This window comes from Fukomys damarensis, unplaced genomic scaffold, assembly GCF_012274545.1.
Source record: "Fukomys damarensis isolate Sample0158 unplaced genomic scaffold, DMR_v1.0_HiC HiC_scaffold_10, whole genome shotgun sequence".
Classification (NCBI taxonomy): Eukaryota; Metazoa; Chordata; class Mammalia; order Rodentia; family Bathyergidae; genus Fukomys; species Fukomys damarensis.
This window is the reverse complement of record NW_022900922.1, coordinates 13,182,386-13,207,171: the sequence shown is the minus strand read 5'-3', so window position 1 is coordinate 13,207,171 and position 24,786 is coordinate 13,182,386. Positions and strand designations below refer to the sequence as shown.

The 24,786-nt window shown below is 39.8% G+C and overlaps 1 protein-coding gene across 1 annotated transcript in view; it reads right to left on the bottom strand.

Moving 5' to 3' along the window:
* Tarbp1 (TAR (HIV-1) RNA binding protein 1) overlaps window positions 1-24,786 on the bottom strand; it is a 62,913-nt gene that overhangs the window by 35,915 nt on the left and 2,212 nt on the right. Inside the window, exons 3-14 of the mRNA XM_010622011.1 lie at window positions 24,659-24,782; window positions 20,823-20,920; window positions 19,334-19,403; window positions 16,920-17,068; window positions 15,638-15,690; window positions 13,200-13,297; window positions 10,803-10,938; window positions 10,187-10,283; window positions 8,505-8,594; window positions 5,765-5,894; window positions 3,780-3,879; window positions 2,732-2,904 (exon numbers count right to left, since the gene is read on the bottom strand). Of these exons, the coding sequence (XP_010620313.1) occupies window positions 2,732-2,904; window positions 3,780-3,879; window positions 5,765-5,894; window positions 8,505-8,594; window positions 10,187-10,283; window positions 10,803-10,938; window positions 13,200-13,297; window positions 15,638-15,690; window positions 16,920-17,068; window positions 19,334-19,403; window positions 20,823-20,920; window positions 24,659-24,782 (1,318 nt within the window). The remainder of the gene's footprint in view (window positions 1-2,731; window positions 2,905-3,779; window positions 3,880-5,764; window positions 5,895-8,504; window positions 8,595-10,186; window positions 10,284-10,802; window positions 10,939-13,199; window positions 13,298-15,637; window positions 15,691-16,919; window positions 17,069-19,333; window positions 19,404-20,822; window positions 20,921-24,658; window positions 24,783-24,786) is intronic.

Here is a 24,786-nt window from a genome sequence, read left to right as displayed (position 1 = left end):
TTTTTTTTTTTTTTTTTTTGTAAATACAGACAAGCTGACTCTAAAATTTATAAGAGAAGGTAAAGAGTGCCAGGGATTTAGCTCAGCAAGGTCCTGAGTTTGATCCCCAGTACCAAAAATAAAAAAGAGAGAGAAGGTAAAGAAATTAGATTGGTTAAAAAAAGTTTTCATACAAAAGAATAAATTTGAAGCTGTTTGAAGTACCACATACTTGTAACCTCAGCATTCTAGGAGGCTGAGGCAGGAGGATCCTAAATTCAAGCCTGGCCTGGGTAATTAAGCAACACAGAGACCCTGTCTCAAAAAAAATGGGGGCCCCCCTGTGGGGGGCCACCACCTGCCATGCAAGCACAAGGTCCCGAGTTCAAACTCCAGTACCAAAAACAAAACAAAACAACAAAAACAGGGGCTGGGGATGTAGTTCAGTGCCAATCATCTCCCTGCCCTTGACCCCCAGCCTCAGCCAGTTTTCAGCACGGCTGTTCCAGGGAGGCCCCTCCTCCTAGAGATCCCCGCTGTGTGTGTCACAGGTCCTTCCTTCAATTTTCAACCCTCATGGTCTGCAAATGAGCACATACCACATGTACATAGCAACCTGCAAAGACCATTGTGCATCATCCTATAAAGCTGAATGTGCACATGTCCTAGGAAGTCCCACTTCATTTCCAAGGTGGACACCTATCCTGGAGTGGCTCAGACGCAGGCGCCAGGAAACAGGAGCAAGTGTCCACAGCAGCACTGCACACAACAGGAATAAACCAAACATGACCCAATGTCCAGCATAAGGGCACCCAACAGACCATGCTGTGTCAGTTAATGGAAGATTCCACAACACAAATGACTCTTAAGGACTAGGTAGAGTAGATTCCTTAGAGGAAGACATTTCTAAAAAGCCTGAAAGCAAGAAAACTAAATAACACATTGCTCAGCTCATCATGAATGGTCAACTGATCTGGTGCCAAGAATACAAAGTGGGAAGGCGAGTCTCCTCGATAGCTGGCTTTGGGAATCTGGATATTCACATGCAGAAAACAAAACTGAACACACAAGAATCAACTCAAAGTAGATTAGAAGCTTAAGTGTAAGCATGAAACCATCAAGTTGCTAGAAGAACACATCAGAAAAAAGCTTAACTTTGGTCTTGGCAATGACTGTTTGGGATATGACAACCAAAGTAAAAACAAGTAAGATTACATCAAACCAGAAAGCCACTGCACAGCACTTTCACAGAGTGAAAAGTCACACCACAGAATGGCAGGGGATGGTGAAAAGATTCAAGGCTTCAGTTCTATAAATTAAGTACATTCTGGAGATCTACTCTTGGCAGATGGCCTGACTGCTACTGCAAAATGTGAAAATGGCAGATCTTCACAAAGTGCTCTTCTCACAGGTAGTAACAATAACAGGAGTGGCAGGGAATTCTGGGAGGTGGAGGACATTCCCACACGTTGACAGTGCCGATAGTTTCAAAGGTGTAGACTTATCCCCAAACTCATCAGGTTTACACAATTAGTATGGACAGCTTTTTAACATGTCAATCATACTTCAATGAAGTACTTTAAAAAAACAACAGACCATTAAAGAATACCTATGTATGTGGCAAAAACCCTTTTCTAAAATTCATGTAGATGAAAAAGATGAAATCAACAAGGAAGCAACAAGAGGGACTGAGGAGTAGCAGGTAGGTAAATTCCTAGGTTGGGGGTTCGAGTACAGGTGTGTCATCAGTTTGCATCATAACACAGGAAACCATCACACCTCCTGTTGTTTGTATCAAGTAAGATAAATTTTAACATGTTCGCAAGAGCCATCCATGCATGATTGTGCTATGCAGCCAGTGGGACAGTCATGCTTGTACCACCGGCTGTACAAGGCAGCAGGAAGAAGTTAAAGGCACTTGAGACCCAGCCCTGCACTGCTGAGTATGGTAATACTCAGGACACGTAAAATAAGACGAAGCTAATGCTCCTAAAAGCTGAAAACCTCACAAGTTACCATCAAGGTCATGGCACATGGATCTGCTGTCACCATAAAAAATATGAAAATCTGACACTAGATTTAATATTTCACACACACATTAAAATTTAACGTCATCAATATTATTATTCTCAGATTTATCCTAATATCGATGCTGTAGGATTTTAAGTAGCAAATTTCTAGAACTCTAGGAATAAACCTGGTCTGAAAGGACAGGGAACCGAGGCTCACCTATCAATATTCGCCTCTCTGACATTCAGTGTTTTCCATTGCTTCACTACATGTATCTTCATTTAAGGAGAAAAGAGCCCCCTCAATGCTTCTATCTACCACCACTGTGCTTTCTGCATAAAGTATTTTCTACTCAAAAGGTCCTCAGAGATGATATTTAAAAGTAAGTATAAAATTACTGCTTTTGTAATAACTTCCTATAACATCTAGCGCTGTGGCAATCAGAAACAGATCCTGCATATACAGATATGAAAAATGACCATTTTCAACAATCTGGAAATCAATCTACAAGCAAAAAAAAGTTTTTGAAAGGCAAATGAAGCTGCATTCTAAAATCAGTAGTAAACAACACATGTAAAACACTGGCAGGTCAACTCCACTGTATTCCTGACACTATCAGGAGACATCCAATAAATATGCTGAAAGAACTTCTCTTTTGTGTAAAAAGGTCAGGAATTTCCTCTTATTCTGCAATACCGGCCACATACCAAGCAAGAAACCCATAGAGACTACACGTCCTCACCATCTTGGGGGCTGGAACCTTTCAACATGCAAGTGTGCAACAACTGCACCAGCAACTGCAGGCTTCTGTCAGTCCTCGGCAAGGGCGTGTAGGCACTGGTACCCAGCTTCACCAGGGCATCCAGAAGGGGGTCTGAGAGTATCCTCCACACATTCTGTGTTCTCCGCTTTTCACTAGATATTAAAAGACATGCCCAAGTCAACCATCTCGAAAGCATAGAGAAATCACTGCCCATCTATAATCTGTGGGATTGGCTAGCTATTGAAATCAATCACACAAAGTTACTCTTAGGGATGCCTGAAACATCCAGCACCTGCAGAGATGGGTCTCTTGATCCGCACTCTTTCCTAAGTGTAATGATTGTCTAGGGAAGAAAGCACAGGAAGAACCCAGTGGGAGGGAAAGGCCTACACCCATTTCACTTACAAGTCAAACGGTGGAGACCCTGCCTCTGTAATACAGAAAAACAACACAAAACAAAGATAAACTAGATAATCTAGGCAAGCTAGTCAAGGAAATGAAATGGAACACGCTTTAGAAAAAAAACCTAAAGCTTTATGCAAAACTGCTATCACCAACTTGAGTACTAAAACTGTCTAAAAAAAGAGATTTGATGTAAATAAAATTAACTGCCATGCAAACACACTACCAACCTACCTACTAAAGCGATTTATCGCAGTAATTATAATCTGAGAACAATTGATCTGCTCACACTCTCAAAATGTAAACGAGGTTGGTTTATCTTTAGTATCATGTCTTAAAAATTATGTTTTACAAAAGAGTCAAATTCAGCGTCCAATTATTATAGAGAGCTTTTTTTAACTCTTTAAATATAATATTAAATTGTTAAGTTTAACATCTAATTTACCAGCCTAAAAGGACTAATATGCCCTATTCCTATTTGTTTATTTGAAGCATTTCTTTAGTATATTTAAAATGTTCAACATCTATTCTTTAATACTTTATGATCAACTCTAAATATAATTGAAAAGTCTAAATAAACATCATACATCTGCTAGTCCTTCTTTCTAATGAAAGAAATAATTACCTGTACTCAGTCTTCATTCCTTCCACATCCACAGCTAGCAAGATCATCAGAGCAGTCAGCCTGGCCTCAGACCAGTCAGGCATAAAACAGCTTTCTCCTGCTTGAATAATACAAGGTAAGGTTTGCAGAGCAGTAACAAAGTCTTTCAAAGCTGACACTTTAAAAACAAAACAGCCAAGGTAATAGCCTTACCAATATTACACTATTAGAGAAATAAAGCTCATTACTATGCATCCACATGTAAATCTGAACATAAACAAAGCACTGTGTGCCTCCTACTGGCCTGACCTTAGGCTGCAAACCAGCTGACCCTGTGTTCAAGGAATCCAAAGTGCAGTATAAAAGAAAGGCATCAATCAAAGCATCGGCAATGAAATACAGAACTGCAACGTACTTGCTTTAACTGCAAGAGAGGGGCACACACTATAGGGGCGCACATGAGGGGGCCGTGCCCTGGTCTGGACAGCAAGACAAAGTCTTGCAGACAGGACAACTGAGCTGAGTATGACAAATGAGAAGGGATGAGTTGGGTGAAAGGAGATCAGAGCTTCCCAGAAGGAAAGGACAGTGTGGAAGGTCCTGGCAGGAGAAAGCTTGAGTATTCCAGGAAACAGAAGGGTGCCTCTGTGCATCTAAGTGAGAGGGAAGAGCAGAAAATGAGGGGACAGATACAGGAGGATAGAGACCAGGACCCTAGTCAGGCCACCAGACACTTCTTTGTCTAAAGGGCAATAGGGAAACCAGAGATAGTGAATGCATATGAAGGAGGGAGGGGAAACATGTAAACTTTGAAATCAATATTTTGAAATTTCCCCAGCAACAATGTGGACAAGAGACTGCAGGAGAAGCAAGAGCAGATGCAAGGTAAGCAGTTAAGAGGCAAGTTTAACAATGCAGCTGGGTTTTCCCAGGAAAACTCAGTAGCAGAAAGAGGATGGGAAGATAAGGACACCAAGGCTGGGTGCCTTGATGTGCTGGACCCACAGTCTAGGCTTACTCTACTAGGGATGTTTATTTATTACTCTAGCAGGGATGTTTATGTATTTCAACAGGTGTAATAAAAGAATCTTCCAAGTAACAGCACAAAAAATGTACTAGACAACAGAGAGAATAAAACAAAAAAGAGAAATAGTCCAAGAATAAATGCATGCATATTAGAAGGACAGATAATTATCTGATCATTTAAAACCTGTTCCAAGATCAGATTAGAGAAATCAGTAGCAGAAAATGAGTTGGTCTGAGACAAAGCTAGGAAATTTAAAACACACTAAATTAAAAGATGCAATTTTCTGAAATTATGCTAACAACTTTAATGAAGAGGAAGTACTAGAAATATAAAAGGAATCCTCACTAATGAATTTGCTAAGAACTCACCCTCATACATACAAGTCTATGCATTTTCCCAAAGAAGGGAACTCTGCAAAAGTGGTGTTAAGAACTAAGAGTATAGCTCAGTGACTGAGCCTCTGCCTACCATGTAACAGGCTCTAAGTTTGATCCCCAGCACCACAAAACAAACAACAGACATGGTCTTTGCTAAAAATGCAAAGAAAAGAAAAAATTAACACAATCATCCTTCTGATGATTTTTCCCTATAATTATTTCTTATAATCAGTTTACACTAACTATAATGTTTTAAAAACAATGATAAACCATTAATTTCCACATATTTCTATTACAGGGCTTCCAAAAATACACCTGTAAAACTTGGCTCACAAGGACTGAGCAGTTGTATAAAAAATTAATAAATTTACATGTGTTAAATTCCTACTCTGGCAACTTATCAGCTTAAAAAATTTTAGAACAAAGTACAAGTTGGGAGGTAGTATTTTTTACTTTCTACTACTCGCACTTTTTGACATACAAGTTTGACATCAGTAATCATCACACATTTGTGTAAGCTTAAATCTCAACCTCAAATCTAATGAAAACCTCTTTGAAAACATTTTGGTCTCATTAATCTATAAAAACAATTGCAGACTTACTTTCCCAAGCAGGTGATTTAATGTACTCTTGGACCAGGTTCTTCACATAAGCATTCAGAGATGTTTCGGGAAGTCCATCAGGGCCACAGGCCCTGAAAGACCTCTCATTGACACAAAGCCAGTCACAGAGCTGGAAGAAAACAGGCACAGGATTCCTTTATTTTAAAAACCAAGCTAGACAAAGGGTTTCTAATTTTCCTAAGCCAATTACTTTCTTTCACAATGAACTGAATTTAAATCACTAAACACAACAGCTCCTTTGTAAACTCGGGACCACTGCTGACTGAAATGCTATGTGACTGTATATATATTCACACACATTTTGCTGTATGTGTTGTTTATGGCACTCAGTCATGACAATAAACAGTTTATTACTTTGTGGTATTTCTAAAGCATCTAATACAAGATGCACAGTTTGATGAGGTGTTCTAAAGAACATTTCTATGCAAAATAACATTATATAGAGCAAATTACAACTTTAAAATTCTTTCCAGCTTCCTACACTAAAATAAGAACTTTTATGTTTGAGAAAATATAGAATTTTAAATATAAGTTATAATTAAAGTTCCTATTCTCAAAAGCTTTTGTACCATATGTGCCTATTAAAATTTATTAAAAGAGAAATACTATCTCAGTCTTTCTCCATTATATCTTACAGGATTACTAAAACTGAGTCACATAACTTCACAATTAATCCTTGATCAGATTAACTGTGAATTTAAATATAAATCTAGGGCCGGGGATTTAGCTCAGTGGTTTGGTAGCCTGCCTTGTAAGCACAAGGACCCGAGTTCAATCCCCGGTACCAAAAATATATATATAAAAATAAAATAAATAAATAAATATAAATATAAATTAAATGTGATTTAATATGTTCACAACTCTCTTTTTACAATGGTTCTCATGATGTGCACTTCAATATACGAGTTTAAATATGAGTAAGTATGAGCTGCGTCTTTCTAAATAGAATGTTTAAATTTCTACATTAATTAAGGTCATCCAAAATTACCTACAAAGACTAGACATTTACATCATAACATTACATAACAAAAGTCATGGGACACAGCCAAATCTACACTAAAATATACAAGTACATATGTCACACTTTACACGTGGTTCTAAGGTTCATGTCCTGGAAACTGTTCCACAGTGTGGCAGTGGTTTGCTTTTCATTTGGGGATCAAACTTGGGGCTCTCTACTACTGAGCTACACCTCCAGCCCTTTTAATTTTTTGAGATGAGATCTCCCAATGTCTATTCTGCCCATTATCCCAGCACTGAGTGAAGCTGAGATGGGGGGGTCATGAGTTCAAGCACAGCCTGGAAATCAATGAGATCCTGTCTCAGAAAGAGAGAGAGAGTTTAGGAATATAGCTCAATGATGGAGTGGCCCTGAGTTTGATCCCCAGTACCACAAAAAATGTCTATGCCTAAAAGGAAATCACTAAGATACATTTTTTGGGGGGGGTACTGGGGATTGAACTTGGGTCCTTGTGCTTGCCTGGCAGGTGGCGGAACCACTGAGCTAAATCCCCGGCCCCTAAGACACACTTTTAACAAAAAGGGAAAAGAAAAAAATGTGAGAGAATGAAAAGAGGAAAATAAAGTGTTTGTAGATGGGGAGGGGAGGAGGGTGTGAAGGGAGGGCAGAGGTAAGGGGAAAAAATGAGAATCAAGACTTGCCATGTAAAGGTACATGATCCCAACAATGAATGTAATTGTACTGTATCCCTAAAATGTACCAATAAACTCAATAAAATTTAAATTAAAAAAAAAAATCTGAAAGATGGTAAGCAGGCCTATATTGAAAGCTATCATTTGTTTAGGGGCAGGGCAGGACAGAGTAGAAGAACAGGGTAGGGAAATCATATCCTTTGACTAGTAGTTTCAATCTCTAAACCATGGAAAATCACTTCCCATTCATGCAAGCAAAGCCAGATTTTTTTAAGAAAAAATTTTGCAACATGTATAACAATTTACCAATACCTTTAATATAAAGATATTCACAAGGCCTACAGGCCAGAGACACCAAGGAAGCATCCCACCAAGGGAGCTGGGCAGGGTCTGCTTCGCATGCAGGAGAAAAAAGACAGTTGATAGACAATAGGGCACAAGATGACTCAGGCAGAGTAAGAAATATTAAAAATCACTGCAGTGGCACAAACCTGTACTCTCAGCACTCTGGAAGGCTGAGGCAAGAAGACCTCAAATTCAAGCCCAGCCTGGTCAATTCAGCAATTTACTGAGACTATCTCAAAATAAGAAATAAAAAAGGACTAGCATTGTAGGTCAGTGTGAAGGCCATGAGTTCATTCCTTAGTACCACCAAAAAAGAAAAAAAAAAAACCCATAAGATCAGATTGTCGGGCCTAGACAGCTGGGTAGCAGAAAACGCCATTAACTGACAGAAAACAAGACAATAAGGAGGTTTGTGGACTTCCTGTCTTTGAGACTAAGGTGTCATTATTCCTAGCTCATCTGGGCCAGAGCCGGGATCTGCCCCCAGCACTGCTCCACTCAGAAGGCCCACCTCTCCAGCTCGGCTCCTCCCCACCGGCCATGAGAATCCTGGCAGCATGAGATTAAGGCCACTCAAAGCAAATGCACAGATAGTATTTCAAAATCTCTGGTGGGAGGTCACAAAGCAGTTGTTACACTCTACACAGATGTAAGTAAGGAGTTCAATTAGAACATGATTTTGAAAACTGTAAGATTTCAAAGAATTCTTTTCCAGCCTCACCTCTGTCCACAAGGTGGTTCCTCGTCCCAAAGATTCTTCTTGTTTCAGAGAGGTGAGAAAAGTGGAGACATCAGACAGCGATACTTTCTCCTAAGCAAGGAGTTCAAAAACATTACTCAATTTAAAATTATCCAATGAATAAAACAACACTCTGTGGAAGCAAACAAGTACACTAGTCAAAGTAGACTATTAGTAATTAAATCTAATAAAATATTCATCCACTTTTACAGTGAAGGCATCAGTTGTAATCATTATATAAAATGAAATATTTTAAAATATATTTTTGTTTAAGATGAGGTGACTATCTTAAAGAAAGTTACAATCTTTACAAAAAGATATTATTTGTAAGAAGAAATTTCTGCTAATCAAAAAGTCAGTCTTTTTAAAGTAATAAAAATGACCTCCTGACTACAGAAAACCATCAAGGTCTCATGGCCTGCAAGACTGCCTATCTTGAATTAAGTCCATGCTCTGGGCAGGGTCAACAGCCTACTTGTAATAAAGTTCTACCGGAATATGGTTTTCCCTGTTTATTCATAAACTGTTTGTTATGGTTTAAATACAAAGTGACTCCCCCGCAAGACTCATGCATTGAGGACTTAATCCCCAGTGAAGCAATAATCAGAGGTGAGGCCTAGAGAAGTGAGTGGATCGTTAAGGACTCTAACTTCATTAATTTAAAGGAAGTGCATTACAATTTAATGGCATTACTGAGAGGAGATGGAAACAAGAAGTGAGGCCTACTTGAAGGGAGGAGGTCATGGGTGAGTAACCTTGGAGACTTCCTCTGCTCCCAGTTCCTTTGTCTCTGGCTTTCCTTTTCTTTGCTTCCTGGACACCATGAGGAATGCAGCTTTGCTCCACCATACCACTGCATTGTGATGTTTGGTCTCACCTCAGACCCACAGCAAAGAAGCCACCTGACCATGGACTGAAGCCTCTGACGCCATGAACCAAAATAAATTTTTCCTCCTTTACACTGTTTGTCATATATTTCATCCTTGCAATAGCATACTAACAGTCTATGGTTGCTTTGGCCTCTAAAATAATTCAAAAGTTGAATCAGACCATCTGACCTGAAAAGGCTGCACCAGTGGTGGCAAACCTATGGCACATGTGCCACAGCAGGCTATTTGTATCACTGATAGCTCTAAAAGGTTCGCCGTCACTGCCCTAGACCATATTTACTATCCACACTTCTCTCTGCTGACCCTTGCTCTAGGCAAGAGTATTTGTTGATGCTCTGTGTCTTGGAAGACAAGAGAAAGCATAGCGGAGACCAAGCATGATGGAGACCAGATAAGAATAATCCAGCACTGGCTAGCTACCCAGCAGCAAGCTGTGACAATGCACATGAAATGCTGCTACTGCTTCTAGGGAAGTTGCTAGAGACTCAGCACCTAGTGTTCTGCCACTTCTACCTTAACCATGGTGCCATTTCTGACGCTAGGAGGAAGCAAGTGGTCCACATAAGCCATATCCTTTCTGCACACCTGGTACACAATAGCCACACCTATCATTGAGAACACTGTGAATCCTAAATCCAAGTTCCCCAACACTGCAGGCCTCAGGCCAACCTGACCTACAGGCTGGTCCAGAGCTGGATTATAAGCCTGCTATCCAGTTTTGCAAGCTACTGGCCAAGACAACCTTGTAAATGGGAATATCAAAGATAAACTCACCACATCCACCAAATGCATTGCTGTTTGAAGAAGGAAGCACTGCGCCGCGCCTCTCAATAGAATCTGATGTGTGATCATAGTACACTGGATGACGTCCCTGACATCACAACACAGAAACACATTTTCACAGGCTCAGGGAAATTCTGATAACCTGTAATTACTGACTTATAACATCTGCAGCTTAAAATGTAGGAAGTTACTGATAGCCGGGTTTCAAAGCCATTATTTTCCATCATGGCCTCCGACAGTGTTCAACTGAATATGAAATGATCACTTTTAAAAATAATACTATGAAGAAAGATGCTTTCAGAGTAAGAATTTTACATCTTTTGAAATGCTTTCTATTATTATCATTTGATATTTTACCTTCAGTTTTCTACTTAACAATATAATAAAAAAATGTACTGGTCTTAAATGAATCTATCAGAGTACTTATTTAACTTAGTAACTCAAAATAAATTCAATTAGATGAATAAAAGTTTTAAATTTTATTTATTCTTACATAAGATTATATTAACTAAAAACAAGCACCAGTGATGAAAGCAGAAGGAAAAACAAACTAAACCGAGAAAAAATCATGGCAAACAACCATATGTGACCATACACAGAGTATTACCTGAGAGCAAGAAGCCCTTCTAGTCCCAGGGCTTTACATCTTGGGATATTTGCCAATGCCTTAGACAGAAACAAAATGGGAACAGCACACCAATGTCTACTCCTCATCTTCTGAAGAAACTTTAATAGGAAATTACCTAGAAGAAAAAGTTTAAAAATATTATCACTGTCAATAAGCACACATAAAGATACTCAACACCATTAGTTTCAGGGAAATACAAATCAAAGCACCAATGAGATACCACATCACACCCACTACGAAGACCACAATCAAGCCAAGGGTTGGGGAGGCTTTATAGAAACTGGAACAATCACACTGCTGGTGAAAGTGTACAATAGTGCAGTCACTATGGAAAATAGCATGGTAGCTTCCCCCAGAATTAAAGAGAATTACCGTATGACCCCGCTATTTCACTTCTAAGTATGTATCCAAGAGAACTGAAAACATATGCTCATATAAAAACATTTCCATGAATACTCACAGCATTATTCAGAATAATCACAAGTGGAAACAATACAAATGCCTGCGGAATTATTAGTCAGCCACAAAAAGGAAATATTAATATATTACAATATAGATGAACCTTGAAACACAGTGCTAAAAAGCTAGCCCTGAAAGGATGCATATTGTGCAACTCCATATATGTATGTGAAATGTTTGGGATACACAAATCTATGGAAACAGAAGGTGGACTGGGGCTGGTAGGAGACAGGGAGGTGAGAGTGAGGAGTGACCATTCAGGGACAAGGCACTCTTTTTGGGGATGATGAAAATATTCTGAAATCCGATAGTGGTGATAGCTGTACAACTTCGTGAATATATTACACACTGAAATGAACAGCTTAAAAGGGTAGCTTTTACAGGGCATGAATTAAATCTCAATTAAAAAAATGTTATTTCAACGTCATTCTGATCTAGTGAGATAAGTACTGATAACCCTCATGCAGCTGTAGTTTCTGAAAAGTCTTAGCTGTTAGAAGCCAAACTTCAGAGCTACTAAGGAAAAACAGGACTGGAAATACTGATGCAAACCTCTCTCATGGGTCATTTCTAACCTACCCTGGACTCAGTGCCATGAATAGCATGACACTTATTCTCAGATACAAAAGGATAGGGCCTCCTTGCTTCCTCCACTAAACTGGTTTGTCAAGGACCTTGGGTCCTGCAGCAAGTGATATCTAACTGCTTTCTCAGCTCATGTAGATTGACTTTAAGAAATCCTTAGAAGTTCCTAGAAGAGTATGATATGTATTTTGTACCTCTCGGAAGAAACAAAAAAACAGAAACATTTAAGATACATTCACTAGAAACTAGTGAGTACCCCTAGCTTCACTTTCTTCTAATCATGCTCAATAAATCCTTCCATGTGCCTAAGCCCTCACTCAACCCGAGGAGGATGCCCAGGGCCACACTTCCCCTCACACTCAGCTGACACACTCACCAAGTATGTGTTATGCCTGGTCCTGAGCCACCATTCAGCATACAGATCCTTTGTCTCACTTGGTGCTGTGGACAGAGTGTCCCAATATGGCCCACGAGTTCATCCCCAGGTTGCTAGAGCCCAGAAACTTAAAACTAAAAATCAGCTCTAACTGCTGAACTACCTTCATTAACTAATTTTATTTTCAAAAGCAAGCAAAACAAATCATCTTATAAATTTAAAGTCATGATATAGACTGTATTTTTTTTTTTACTTTTAAAAAGGTACATATTACCACTGGTCATATCACCCTATTTGTAGATTAAATACAATGAAAGAAATAGTTCAGACACAGGGTGACTTCATCAGTCACAAAGGTAGGAGTGGAGAAAGGTCTCAGAAAGCAGCAGAAGTCCCTCTGCTAATCAGCAGGCAAAATCACACTGTTCTATGCTCTGCTTCTGAACTCATCTCATGTGAAAGAATAACAAACCACTCATCTAGGGGGTTTTTGTATCTGTCCTTCTAATCTAAGGTGATATCTGTAAAAGACAGCCACATGGATATTCAGTTTACCAGTTTTTCCTAAAACCAGGCTCTTCCTTTGTTCAATCTAGTTTCCTAGTTCTTTTTTTTTGGTACTGGGAATTGAACTCAGGACCTTGCGCTTGCAAGGCAGGTGGCAGCACCACTGAGCTAAATCCCCAGCCCCAGTTTCCTACTTTCCTAGTTCTTAAAGAGCAGACAAGTAGAACTGGTGCTCAGTGGCAGGTCCTCCACCACTGTGCCACGCTGCTCCTGCACCAAAGCAACGGCACAGGCAGTGCAAAGCCTGCTCATGATGGACAGTTGCAAGATTCAGACAACAGGAGCAGGTCCTGGGAAACACTGATTATAACAATCACACAACAGAGCTTATATCAATGTAAGTTTAAAAAAGTACTAAGTTTAAAAAAAAAACTCTCACTGATACATACTCTTTATTTCTTCTGGAAGAAGAGAAACATAAGTGACTAAAAACTTCTGTAATTTTAATCCCAATGGAGAACCACTTCCTACAATCTGGCCTGTGGACCTATAGCCAAAAAAGAGAGAAAAACAAATATTTAAGATCTACTTAAAAATGAGTGTGTGTGCTAAAGCTAAATAGACTACTGCCCCAAATTTTTCCAGCAATCTTTCAGCAAACTTTCTAAATCTGCATTTTATTTTCCAGTAAAATTCTCGGAATTTTTCTTGTTACAGAAACATCAATATTTTCTAGGAAAATGAACGTAAGTCACAACCCCCTTTTCCTCTTATAACACTTTCCTTTATTCACAGACACAAATGAATCTTTCTAAAAAGAGTGGTTCCTCAGTTCATGAACTTAATTCTATGATTCCGGTTGCAAACCAAATGTGACAAGAACTGAAGCAAATTTCCCCATAAGGTCAACACTGAACCTAACCAATGAATTTGATTTGGTTCTCATCTAATTTGGTTTGTGACCAGAATCGTGAAAAGTTCATGAACTGAGGTACCACTGTAGTATCATTTTAAAAAGCTACATAAAATGGTAACTTTGAATTATATTTTATTGTTTCCAAGTTATAATTTTTTTTTTTTTTTTTTTTTTGGTACCAGGGATTGAACTCGGGTCCTTGAGCTTGCAAGGCAGGCCACCGAACCACTGAGCTAAATCCCCAGCCCTTCCAAGCTATAATTTAATGACTTTACAACTTAAGCCTAAAAGAAAGAACATTCACAACAAAGACAGTATTAGTAGTAAATTACTTTTGCAACAGCATTCAATTATTAACATCTACTAAAGTCAGGTTTTTCTCCTCTGTGCTTCTCCCAGGAATATTATCTGCTAAGTGAACACAGGAGAGTGCTGGGAAACTATGGCATCCCATAATAAACATGCATGTCAACTCTTCAGAAAGCACCAGGACTTGGTGACCTTACTGCTCTCCACCTGTCTCCCAGCTCCACAAAACTATACAACAGCAGTGACTTATTTGAAGACTACAAATCCTTGGCAACTCAAGTATCTCTGTGCTCTTTCGATATTTATTAGGCAGACACTAAAAATTAATATTTGTATAACTTGGCACAAACATCAAGCCATTGTAAAATAAGTTGGTGGTAATGAGTGGGAGGGAGTCCTGTTTAGAAGCATTCCAAAGAGAAGACTTAAGGTTATAAAGTTAGTTCAATAGTAAAGGCCAGGTGTGGTGACACACGCCTGCAAACCCAGCACTCAGGAGGGTGAGGCAGGAGTATCGCCACAAGTTTGAGACCAGCCTAGGCTACACAGTGAATTCAAGGCTGGCCCGAACTACACAGTGAGACCCCGCCTCAAAAAAAAAAAATCAGTAGTAAAGAGATGATATAATTTCCAAAGTGGGGGGAATTTTAAAATACAATTTAAGCATATAGGTAATTCTCAGAAAGAGGAGGCAGGGCCAGGGATTTAGTTCAGTGGTTCCGGCGCCTGCCTCGCAAGCACAAAGAACTGAGTTTGATCCCAGGTACCAAAAAAAAAAAGATGAGGCTGAGGCACAATATTGACAAATTCTTTTCACTGCTTGCCTTTAGGTAAAAGCAGCAAGTAAGGAGACAGCTTAGAATCCTGGCAGCCACTGTCATATATGGAAAAGTCAAAATGGGCCCAGCCCTACTGCACTGAAACTGGATAGAGTGGTATAAATTCATAGCTGGACAGATGTGGATATATGGCTGGATAGATAAAATTCGTGGGCAGGTAGGTGGATGGATGGATGGACAGACAATATCCAGACACTGAAGTAGATACAGGTGGGTAAGTCTGGTTGGCAGACAGAGCTAAGAAAGAGATGTATACCCCCGCCACACACACATACAGATGAAAGAGGCAACCATTAGGCAAACACAGTAGAACAGTAAATTTGGAGACTATGGATAAAAGATAAACAGGAATTCCTAGGGTTTTTCTAAGTGTTTTTAAAGTCAAAAGAACAAAAGGAAACAAGTTCAAACCATTGGTCAGCCATAGTCACTGGTTTCCTCAGGAGTAAAAAGCAGACATAATGGGAACAAAGCGGGCTAAGTAAGATAGTTTCCAAAGCCCAAGAATAGAGGGGTTTCAGGCAAGAAAAGAAATGAGAAGGAGGAATACATAACACAAATAACAGACGACAAGAACATCAAGTAGAGGCACTACATGGTTTTTTTATTATATAAAACATCTGTTAGACAACACAGATTATGCACCAAATATACTGAACTGTCTGATCATGCTTGGTAACATCGAATTTATTTATCAAATACACAGTGCTGCATTACTGCCAAACAGCAGAATGTCTGCTATGATGAATGTGATCATTATGTATATCTAAAATGCACCAATAAAATTAACTAAAAACCAAACAACAACAGAATGTCTGTTTACCTGCTATACAATGAGCTCTCTGAAAGTGCATCCATTAATGGTCCAATAATAAACTAAAAAAAAAAAAAAGATAATTTTGTTTTGTTTTGTTTTTTTGAGACAGGGTCTCACTATGTAGTTGAGACTGACCTGGAACTCACTATGTAGCCAAGGCTGGTCTCGAACTCACAGTGATCCTCCTGCCTCAGCCTCCCGAGTGCTGGGATTAGAGGGGTGCACCACCACACTTGGCAAAAGACAGATAATTGATAGAAAGTTGTAACTGCAATACCTATAATGCAAGGCCAAAGGCTGCAGAAACAAATCTGACCCTTTCTACTGCAGGTTAATTCACTAAGGATCCCGGTACATACGGTGTATACTTTAACTCCATCAGAATAAGTACAGAATATTCTTACCTGTTAAAAATCTAACACATACTAATAAGAGTTCACATTGTGGGTTGAGAAAGAGGGAAGGAACCAAAGAAGCACATGCTGAAAAATAATGGTAGTACCAAGAAAAACAAGCTATTCAAGATTTAAGCCCCTGTGCCTAGAAGATAGAGGGGGGAACTTATACTCTAAACTATGACGAGTCACTAGTCAAAAGGCAAGCTTACGTGACGTGCAGAAAGGGGAGGGTAACATAAAAAAAAAATGATACATGTCAAATACAACAGCATGTTTCAATTAGAAAATGGACTGAGATTACCTCTAAAGGGAAGGCAGATTGCCCAACCTAGGGAAGTGGCCTTGGGAAACACAGCCCTATAACACAAGCTGTAATTCTCCTGGTCACTGGGCTCTATGAGGCTTCTGATGAATGGAAGAACAAATTCTGACAAATGCAGCTCAGACAGCAAGCTGTCCTACAATAGGAGAGGACAGTGCTGAACTGGCTTCGCTGTATCCTGTGACGCAGAGCAGTGGGCCAGCATCACCCAAAAGCTTTTGTGCCACTCTTCTTACTCTAGATCAGTGATGGCAAGTCTTTTAAAGCTGAATTTCAATGACACAAAGAGCCCACTGTGGCATGCATGCCATATGTTTACCATTACCGCTCCACACCAATGAGGTGTGGAAAATGATGGTAGAGAACTACTTTCCACCATGGCAAGAACGCCAGAAGCTCTACCATTCAGCTTGTGAAATGACACAGCTTTTTCCAAAAGGGACAAATATATCAAGAGACGTTCTAGAGTGTTCTAATGTGCTTATATGAAGATGATGTAAGACATAACAAATGTCTACTTTTGACAAAGGGACCAAGGAAAGGGAGCAAGAAGAGGGGCTGTCATCACCTCAGAAAATTCCGGTGAGAATGGAAGAGTCATTGTTTCATACAGTTCCAAAAAATGGATGACGCCTTCTTTGGTCAGGATTTTATTTTCACTTTCAAACATTCTTTTATAAATACACAGATGCCAGGAGGGGTGAAAGAGCCAACAGCCTGTGGACAAAAGATATAATGCTGACAACCAACTCTCAACTTTATGTGTCCCCACATAAATTAGTCACAAATCTGTGTACCAACACATAAAGTGCCTTAGGACGTTACAAAACAGTTTGTTTTTAATCACTGAATAACCAAAACAATTCTGGTATTAAGTACTCTATGTTCAGACAGTTTGAGAAGAACTGCAAAAGAATGTAAAAGCTGCGGCAGTCCATAAAAATTAGATGTTACCCCATGCATACAGATGGGAACTTTAGCTCTGGGGTGGTTTTAATCAATGCTTCTCTCACCCCACTCCAGTCCATTCTGCATACAGAAATCTGAAACTGTCACCCCGCTGCCTTAACACCCTCAGTGGCTTCCTGCCACTCAGAATAAAGTCTGAAGGAGAGGCGGACTGCCCTGGCTCCCACTCCAGCCCTGCCCGCTCCTCCACACACATCCTGCAGCTCCTCGGGTTCTTTGTCTGCCCGGCCAAGGTGTCCCATTTAGAGCTTGCGCTGCCTCCCTGATCTGAGCCCAGATGTCACTCAAGACAGCCTTTCCTCACTCCCCTGGCAGCTATTCCATTCCAGCCCCTTATCTGTTCCCTTTATACAACTACACAACTTATAAACAAAACTATGTTTTCCGTGGAAAACAGACAAAAGTCAACTGTAAAAAGTATTGCAACTGTCTTAGGACTTTATCCCCAGTGCTTCCCATGTACTGGATTCTAAGCAAACATCTATTAAGTGAATATATAATCAAATGAGCAAATAGATTATGAGACGAATACCCCTTAGAGATATTTTTCTGACTGATGAAATATCCTTTAATTCTATTAGGAAAAAAAAAATCAGCATTTTTAACTCATGACATTCTATAAATAAATTGGTCTATTATTTGTAATTTACACCAATATGCCCATTCAATTTTTTGGTAATGGTGATTTTTCAAAAACTGTCTCTCTTTATTTGATTTGCCAAGTGCTGTGGGCAAAACGTGGTAATAAAAGCATCATTTTAATCGTAAGTGCATTAAGTGAAGTCACAATGGGATTCAATTAAATGGTAGCCCCAGGTGGGACCATACATGCTTATGGTCTGTGAAAAATCCCAGTGTATCAGAAAACAGCTTTCAGCAGTCAGCTGAATAAAGCTCAATTCCTAAGGGTCAAGCTATTAAAGTTGTAATTATCCAGAGCAGGCATTAAAGCCCATTTACCTAGGTTAATCCTCATGTGTCAACACAGTAATTTATCATTCCTACGAGTACAAAGCACGGCTGGCCTGCATTTCACTGTTTCCCTATTCTAAACTTAATTTCATAACATAATTTCAGGAAACTTCAGCTTCAATGCATTTCCCTTGGGAAGCTCTCAACATATAGCAATGATCAAGACCTTTAAAAACATATTTACACTGGAGGGTGGGACAGGAGGATTGCAAGTTTGAGCCCAGCCTGGGCAATTTAGCGACTTAACAAGGCCTTGTCTCAAAATAAAAAGTGAAAGTAGGACTGGGGATGTAGCGCAGTGTGAAGACCACGGGTTCAATTCTCAGTGTAATCAATCAAGCAATAAAACATTTAAAATTATACCCTGGAATTTTCTCTTCCTAAAAGTCCCAGATACGTAACAGTATCAGACTGCCCCCAAAATCACAAAAATGATACATGTACAAGTGCGTGCGTGTGTGTGTGTATAAAATAAGAATGAAAAGCAGTTAGCATATATACTCATATCCTAACTATACTTTTATAGCAAATACCATTATGAAAGCATTATAAAAGGGTCCTTATCTTTCAAGGATCCAGACTGACAAATTTATAGATGAAATGAAATGATGTCGAGCGGCTGGGGATGAATGGGAAAGGATGCATGTAAGAAGAGACAAGGGTGGCCATAGCGGACTGCTAAGTGGGTGATGGGTTTATTACACTTGAGATTTTTCATAGTCGAAAACTATTCAATTATTTGTACCTCTAAATTACAGAAAAGTGCAGCCATTTAAAGTTACATCTTTGAACAGTGCATAAGGATATGGATGAAGGACATCATGTGGGCACACTGCTGCCTTGGGACAGTGACCCAGAAGAGACATCTCTGAGATGCTAGCAGCAAACATCAACAGGCGATAGCATTACCAGGTTATTCATATTTTCTTCCTTATATTTTAAGTGTTTCCAAATACTCTACAGTAAACAAGAATGTTATAAAACCAAGGGGGAAACTACAAATGTCATTTTTTAAAAAGCAAAAGAGAAAGTAATCATTACCATTTTCTTGTGACACTGCATATTCAAACAGATTGTTTAGCTTTGGTAAGACTGGCTTTATAACATGTATCTAAAAATAAAAGCAAAAAATAATATGAAATGAAAATGCACCTTCAAAAAATGTAAGGGAATGTTCATCTATTTACATAATAGCAGCCCTTTTGCTTTTACACTCCTGTGAAAAATATACATAAGGAGCCCGACTCTTCAAGGTTTTAAATCATGGCATGAATCGGGCGTGCAGAACCAACTACGGCAAAGCTAACAACTGAACACAAGGATGGCAATGGCACATTTACATGGTGAGGTAATGCAAGCCAACATATTTCATGTAACATTCAATTGACCTGGGAGATAGGCAGGGCTGACTAAACCGATGTATTTAAAATAGAAAAAATAGCCGGGCATCGTGGCACATGCCTGTAATCCCAGCACTCGGGAGGCTGAGGCAGGAGGATCACTATGAGTTCGAGACCACCCTGGGCTACATAGTGAGTTCCAGGTCAGTCTCAACAATATAGTGAGACCCTGTCTCAAAAAACCAAACCAAAACAAAACAAAAAGATGGAAAAAATACAGGAAGCATTTTCTTCGATCACTGAAGTAGTTCAACCTCACATATTTACAAGCAGAGAACATTCAAAGCTCAATGTTCTTCATGCCACTCAGACCAGGACAGAGGCACCTCTGCTCATGTTTAGTTTGGATATCCTTTGAAATATATGCACACTATGTCTCAAAATAAATAATGAAGCTCTGTGGATCTACTCACCAATAAGGTCTACAAGTTTATTTCAATTTAGAAATGCTTTTTATTCTTCATTCTGCACTGCTGTGTATATGGTACCTAAGTGATTTCCCTACTCCCACTCACCATGCTTGCTGTACATGGGGGCTGACCCCTCACTGGCTACAACCTACAACCTGGGGGAATAATGTAAAGGCACCGCATAGAACTTTGCACAAAACTCAAATGCTCAGGCCCTAATCCAGACCTACCAAATCAAAAAGTATGGGGATGAGCCTAGCAATTTATACTTTATAACAAACTGTTTGCATGATTCTGAAAAACGTTAAAGTTTGAGAATGCCAGGGGTCGAAGGGAGGGGAAGGGAATGGGAAAAAGAGAAGAAGATACATCATGTACAGGTACAAAAGCCCTATAATGAATGTTATCATTATAGATATCTAAATTGTACCAATAAATGTTTTACTTTTTTAAAAAAAAGGATATCCTTCAGAAAAAAAATTAAGTCTAAGAATGCCAAGGGAAAATCAAAAGACTCAATTTTTTGAATTATCATTTGAGTTGAATAAAAGAACTAATTTCCTGAAACAATTTACATTCTATTTTAAAATAGTATTTGTGCCAGAAACAAAGGATGTTTGGGTTCTATCATGCTGTATCTAAATTGGACTTTTAAAGAATGCTTGAAAAAGAGAAAAATTCTATCTATTGCAGGACTTGCTACAACTTGAAAAAACTTACCTGATTCCCTTCTAGAGTTTCCATAATTAAAATATAATTTTCCCAAAATTTTAGAAGCTCATCTTTCTTCTTCTCAGACCACCAAAACAGACTTGGGCCTATTATGATGTAAAAAAGTAAAATTAGTACTCCTTTTTTATGAATTTCACAATTTTCTTCAAAATAGTAGTCGGTAAAATAATGCCAGTATCAACAAAAGTTGCATTCCTTAATAATGTAGGACATCCTGTGTCCCAATCTAGATTGTAATCTCACAACGAGGATTTTGTGCTATTTTAAAATTCAGATTACTGTTGTGAAATTCTCAGTAAAAATGACAGATTTCACATATAAGCTGTACTTTCCATAAATTCTAACAACAGAGGAGGATTTAGAAAAACACAGGAAGAGATAATAGCAGTAAAATTTAGAATTTGAATATCAAATTAAAACCAAAGTAACTCAAGAAAAACAACTTCTAAGTTAACATAGGGAAAGCTAAGAAATAATTCAATTTATTTCAAAATTTCCCAAGTCCAGGGACTTGGCAGCAAGTCCCTTGGTTGCTTCTACAGGTGATTAAACTAGATGACTTGCTCAGGGATCATTTAAGAAAAGGATGCTACTTAAAAGGGGACATTCTAATAATAAACATCACTTGCTGAGAACTAAAATTTGGTAACGAAAGTAAGAAACTCACTCAGGGCTGGGAAGAAATCACCCAGGGAGTACAGAAAAAAGACAAAATCCTTAGGAGAAAAAAAGACGCTACTATGCAGAAAAGTCCAGAAGATTTGATGTCTAAAAAAAGAGAAAAGAAATTGGAAGGGAAAGGAAACTCAAGAAAATTTCCCAGCACCAAAGAATATAATCTTCAGCCTTAATAGATATAGCAGATTAAGCGCCCAGCAAAAGGATGAAAATAAATCTGTAAAATTCAGAAATTTCAGAAGCTGGGGCCACAGATCTGAGTTTCCAAAGAGAAGGCTCAGATTATACATAAAGAAACAGGATCCAGGTGGAGATTTGGCTGAGTGGTTCCATCGCCTGCCTTGCAAGGACAACATCTTGAGTTCAATTCCCAGTACCAAAAAAATTAAAAAATAAAAAATAAACAGGATCCAGAATCAATTGGCACGTCTTAATAGCAGCAATGAAAACTTTTATCTTCCAAGTTGAAGTGGGAAGGGTAGGGGAAAGGTAATAAGGGAAAAGAAAAAATATGAGAAAATGGAAATAAAATGTTTGTCAATGGGGACGGGTAGGAGGGGGTCAAGGGAGGGCAGGGACAAGGGGAAAAATGAGAACCAAGACCTGTCGTGCAAAGGTGCAAGATCCCAATAATGAATGTGACTGTACTGAATACCTAAAATGTACCAATAAACTCAATGAGAGAGAAAAAAAAAAAAAGTTGAAAAGCCAAAACCTTTAAATTTTTTGATCAAAACATTTTCCAAGCTAGAAATCTGCTCCTGATCAAACCATCAATCAAGCAAATATGAAACAAGGATGTTCAGACATGTGCAGTCATGGCTTCAACTTCAAACAAGAGAAAACCATAAATCATTACTGCCTCAAAGAGAGAAGGCTGGATAATCTGCTAAACCCTAAAGTGTCATCAGGCCTGGTTGAATGGCTTCCAAAGGCCAAAAAGTCCCCAAGCACAGAAAGGACCTGCAAACTGTTCTACCTCTGGATGTGCACAGAAAAGAGGCAGCAAAAAAAAAACCCAAATAAATAAATAATAAATAAAAACAAAAATGGCTTTAGAAAAATGGCATTTTTAATGAGTTTTTAAAGGCCGAAAGCGAGCTAGCTTGACAGCTTAGCAGCCCTGAGGATGCCAGGGAGACCTGATCTTGCCTGAAGAGGGATTCTGGACAGGGAAGGAGACTGGGAGGGCCAGACCTGCAGGCCTGCCTCAGTTTGAGGGCCAGCAGGATCCACTGTCAGCACCACCAAAACCTCCAGCCCGGCCCTTCTTGGCCACTGACAAGAAATAAAAGCATGGATCACCAAGGAGGGCCAGGAAGCCCTCCAACAAGTGCACCCTTGCCCTGCCCTGATGCCAGGCAAAGCTGGCTGTCCTTGAGAGGGACAGAAAACCTGCTTCCCTGACACTGCACTGTGACTATTAATCAAAAGCATCTGTGGCCCCAGTGGGGAAGGAAACCTGCTCCTGCCAGGATCCTGCACCCAGACAAAGTCATTCTGGGCTGCAAGGCAGGGCAGAACACTGGTGCTCAAGACTTCTCAAAACATCCAGAAAGCAGCCAGCACAGGAGGGCAGGGTTACCCCAAGCCCTTTGGCAGCTGGGAGGCAGAGGCTTTGTGCCACTGGAGAAGGAGTGGAGATAGAATCAAACACACAGGGCCTCAAATGAGGCTGGAGTAGTAGAAATGAAAACCCCTGCCCCTAACTCAAACTGGCACCAAGCATCAGCAGTCAGGCCTTAGAAGACCCCCCAGCCGTGACCCAATCCAGGCATCCAACTTGAGGAAAGCCTTAGGTCCTTCAAGCTTACCCCTAAGCATGACAACACAGGAAGAACCAGAAAACCAGCATGCACTAAAGGCAGGAACAGCAACAGCAGACTCCAAATCTAGCTCAACAAAGAGCTAGCTCCATTCAACACTGAGGACGGAGGGCTTAACAGGAATGCCCACTTCCAGGCAGAAATGTTTACTGACGTCTCGAATGTTATCCTGACACAGAAAACAGTGCCTCCATGGCCAAAAGACAGAACAGAAAGCAAAGACAAACCTACATATCAATCTTGTAGCTAACCACAATTACGTTGAAGGACCTAATGGAAAAGGCAAACAAAATGCATAAACACATAGTGGATGGGGATTTTCAGAAGATGTCAATTATTTCTTAAAAAATTCAACGGAAATGCTGGAAATAAAAACCTGTTGTCAGACACAAAGGATCTTTTGATGGAATTATCAGACAGGTAACCTTTAAATTTCCATCTCGGAAACTACTGGAGGGAGAGTGCACTACAGACAGACAAATGGGTAAAGGTCTGAACTACAGGGAAGAGGGATCCAGGACAGGACTCAGGAAGAGAATCTGGTGACAAGAGATCCATGGGCATCAGGAGTAAGTGTAAGGACTCTAGAAAAGACTTCCTCGGGAAAACTTACAAAGCATCTTATGGTCTGACTGTAAAGGAAAGATTTAGACAACTGGTTGAGAATTTAGGGCTGGATTAGTGATTAGTATGGACAGAACCAAAAACAGCGACTATCACTTTCTACACACATCATCTATGAATAGCATTTAAAAAGTCTCAAAGTGGTAAAGGCGAATATACATCTAGCCGAAAGATTAACTACGGCAATGGATTTAAGATATCTTCTTCAAGACACTGAAATAAATACCAAAATATTCAGCTGAAAATGTCAGTGATTTCTTTTAGCTTCATATTTGGGTAGTATTAGTAAATCCTGCTCATGAGAATTATCATAGGGTAAAAAATAGGAGCATTACCAAGGGAAATTTCAAAAGAATGATGCTAACTCTAACCTGCTTAGGTGCATAATCTTTGTTTCAAATCTGGTGGATGTCAACTCCCCTCCCCCAATGACTCGACCACGACACTGAATTTGGGTCTGCAAAATCCTGTATGGACCAGGTCACCTCCCTATACTACTTCACCCATCTCTGGGTCTGACTGTTCCTGGCTGCGGAGACTGTGTGACTTCACAGGACACCCTCCAGAAGGGGTTCCCAAGGCTGTCAGGCTTTAGGAGTGCCATCTGGAATGGCCAAATTCTACAAGTATGTTGTGGGGCTCCCAGAAGCCTGCTTTCAGAAGACAGTAGGGTCGGCGAGGGCCTCAGACAAATACCAGTTCCTTCCGGGAGGCCGCAGGTGCCGCAGACGCCCCTCTCCAGGGACACCTCCACCGCCCTCTGCAGTAGGTAGCGCGCACGCTTGCGTGTCAGGGCATCCTCGGCACAGCCCAGCCCCGCCTGC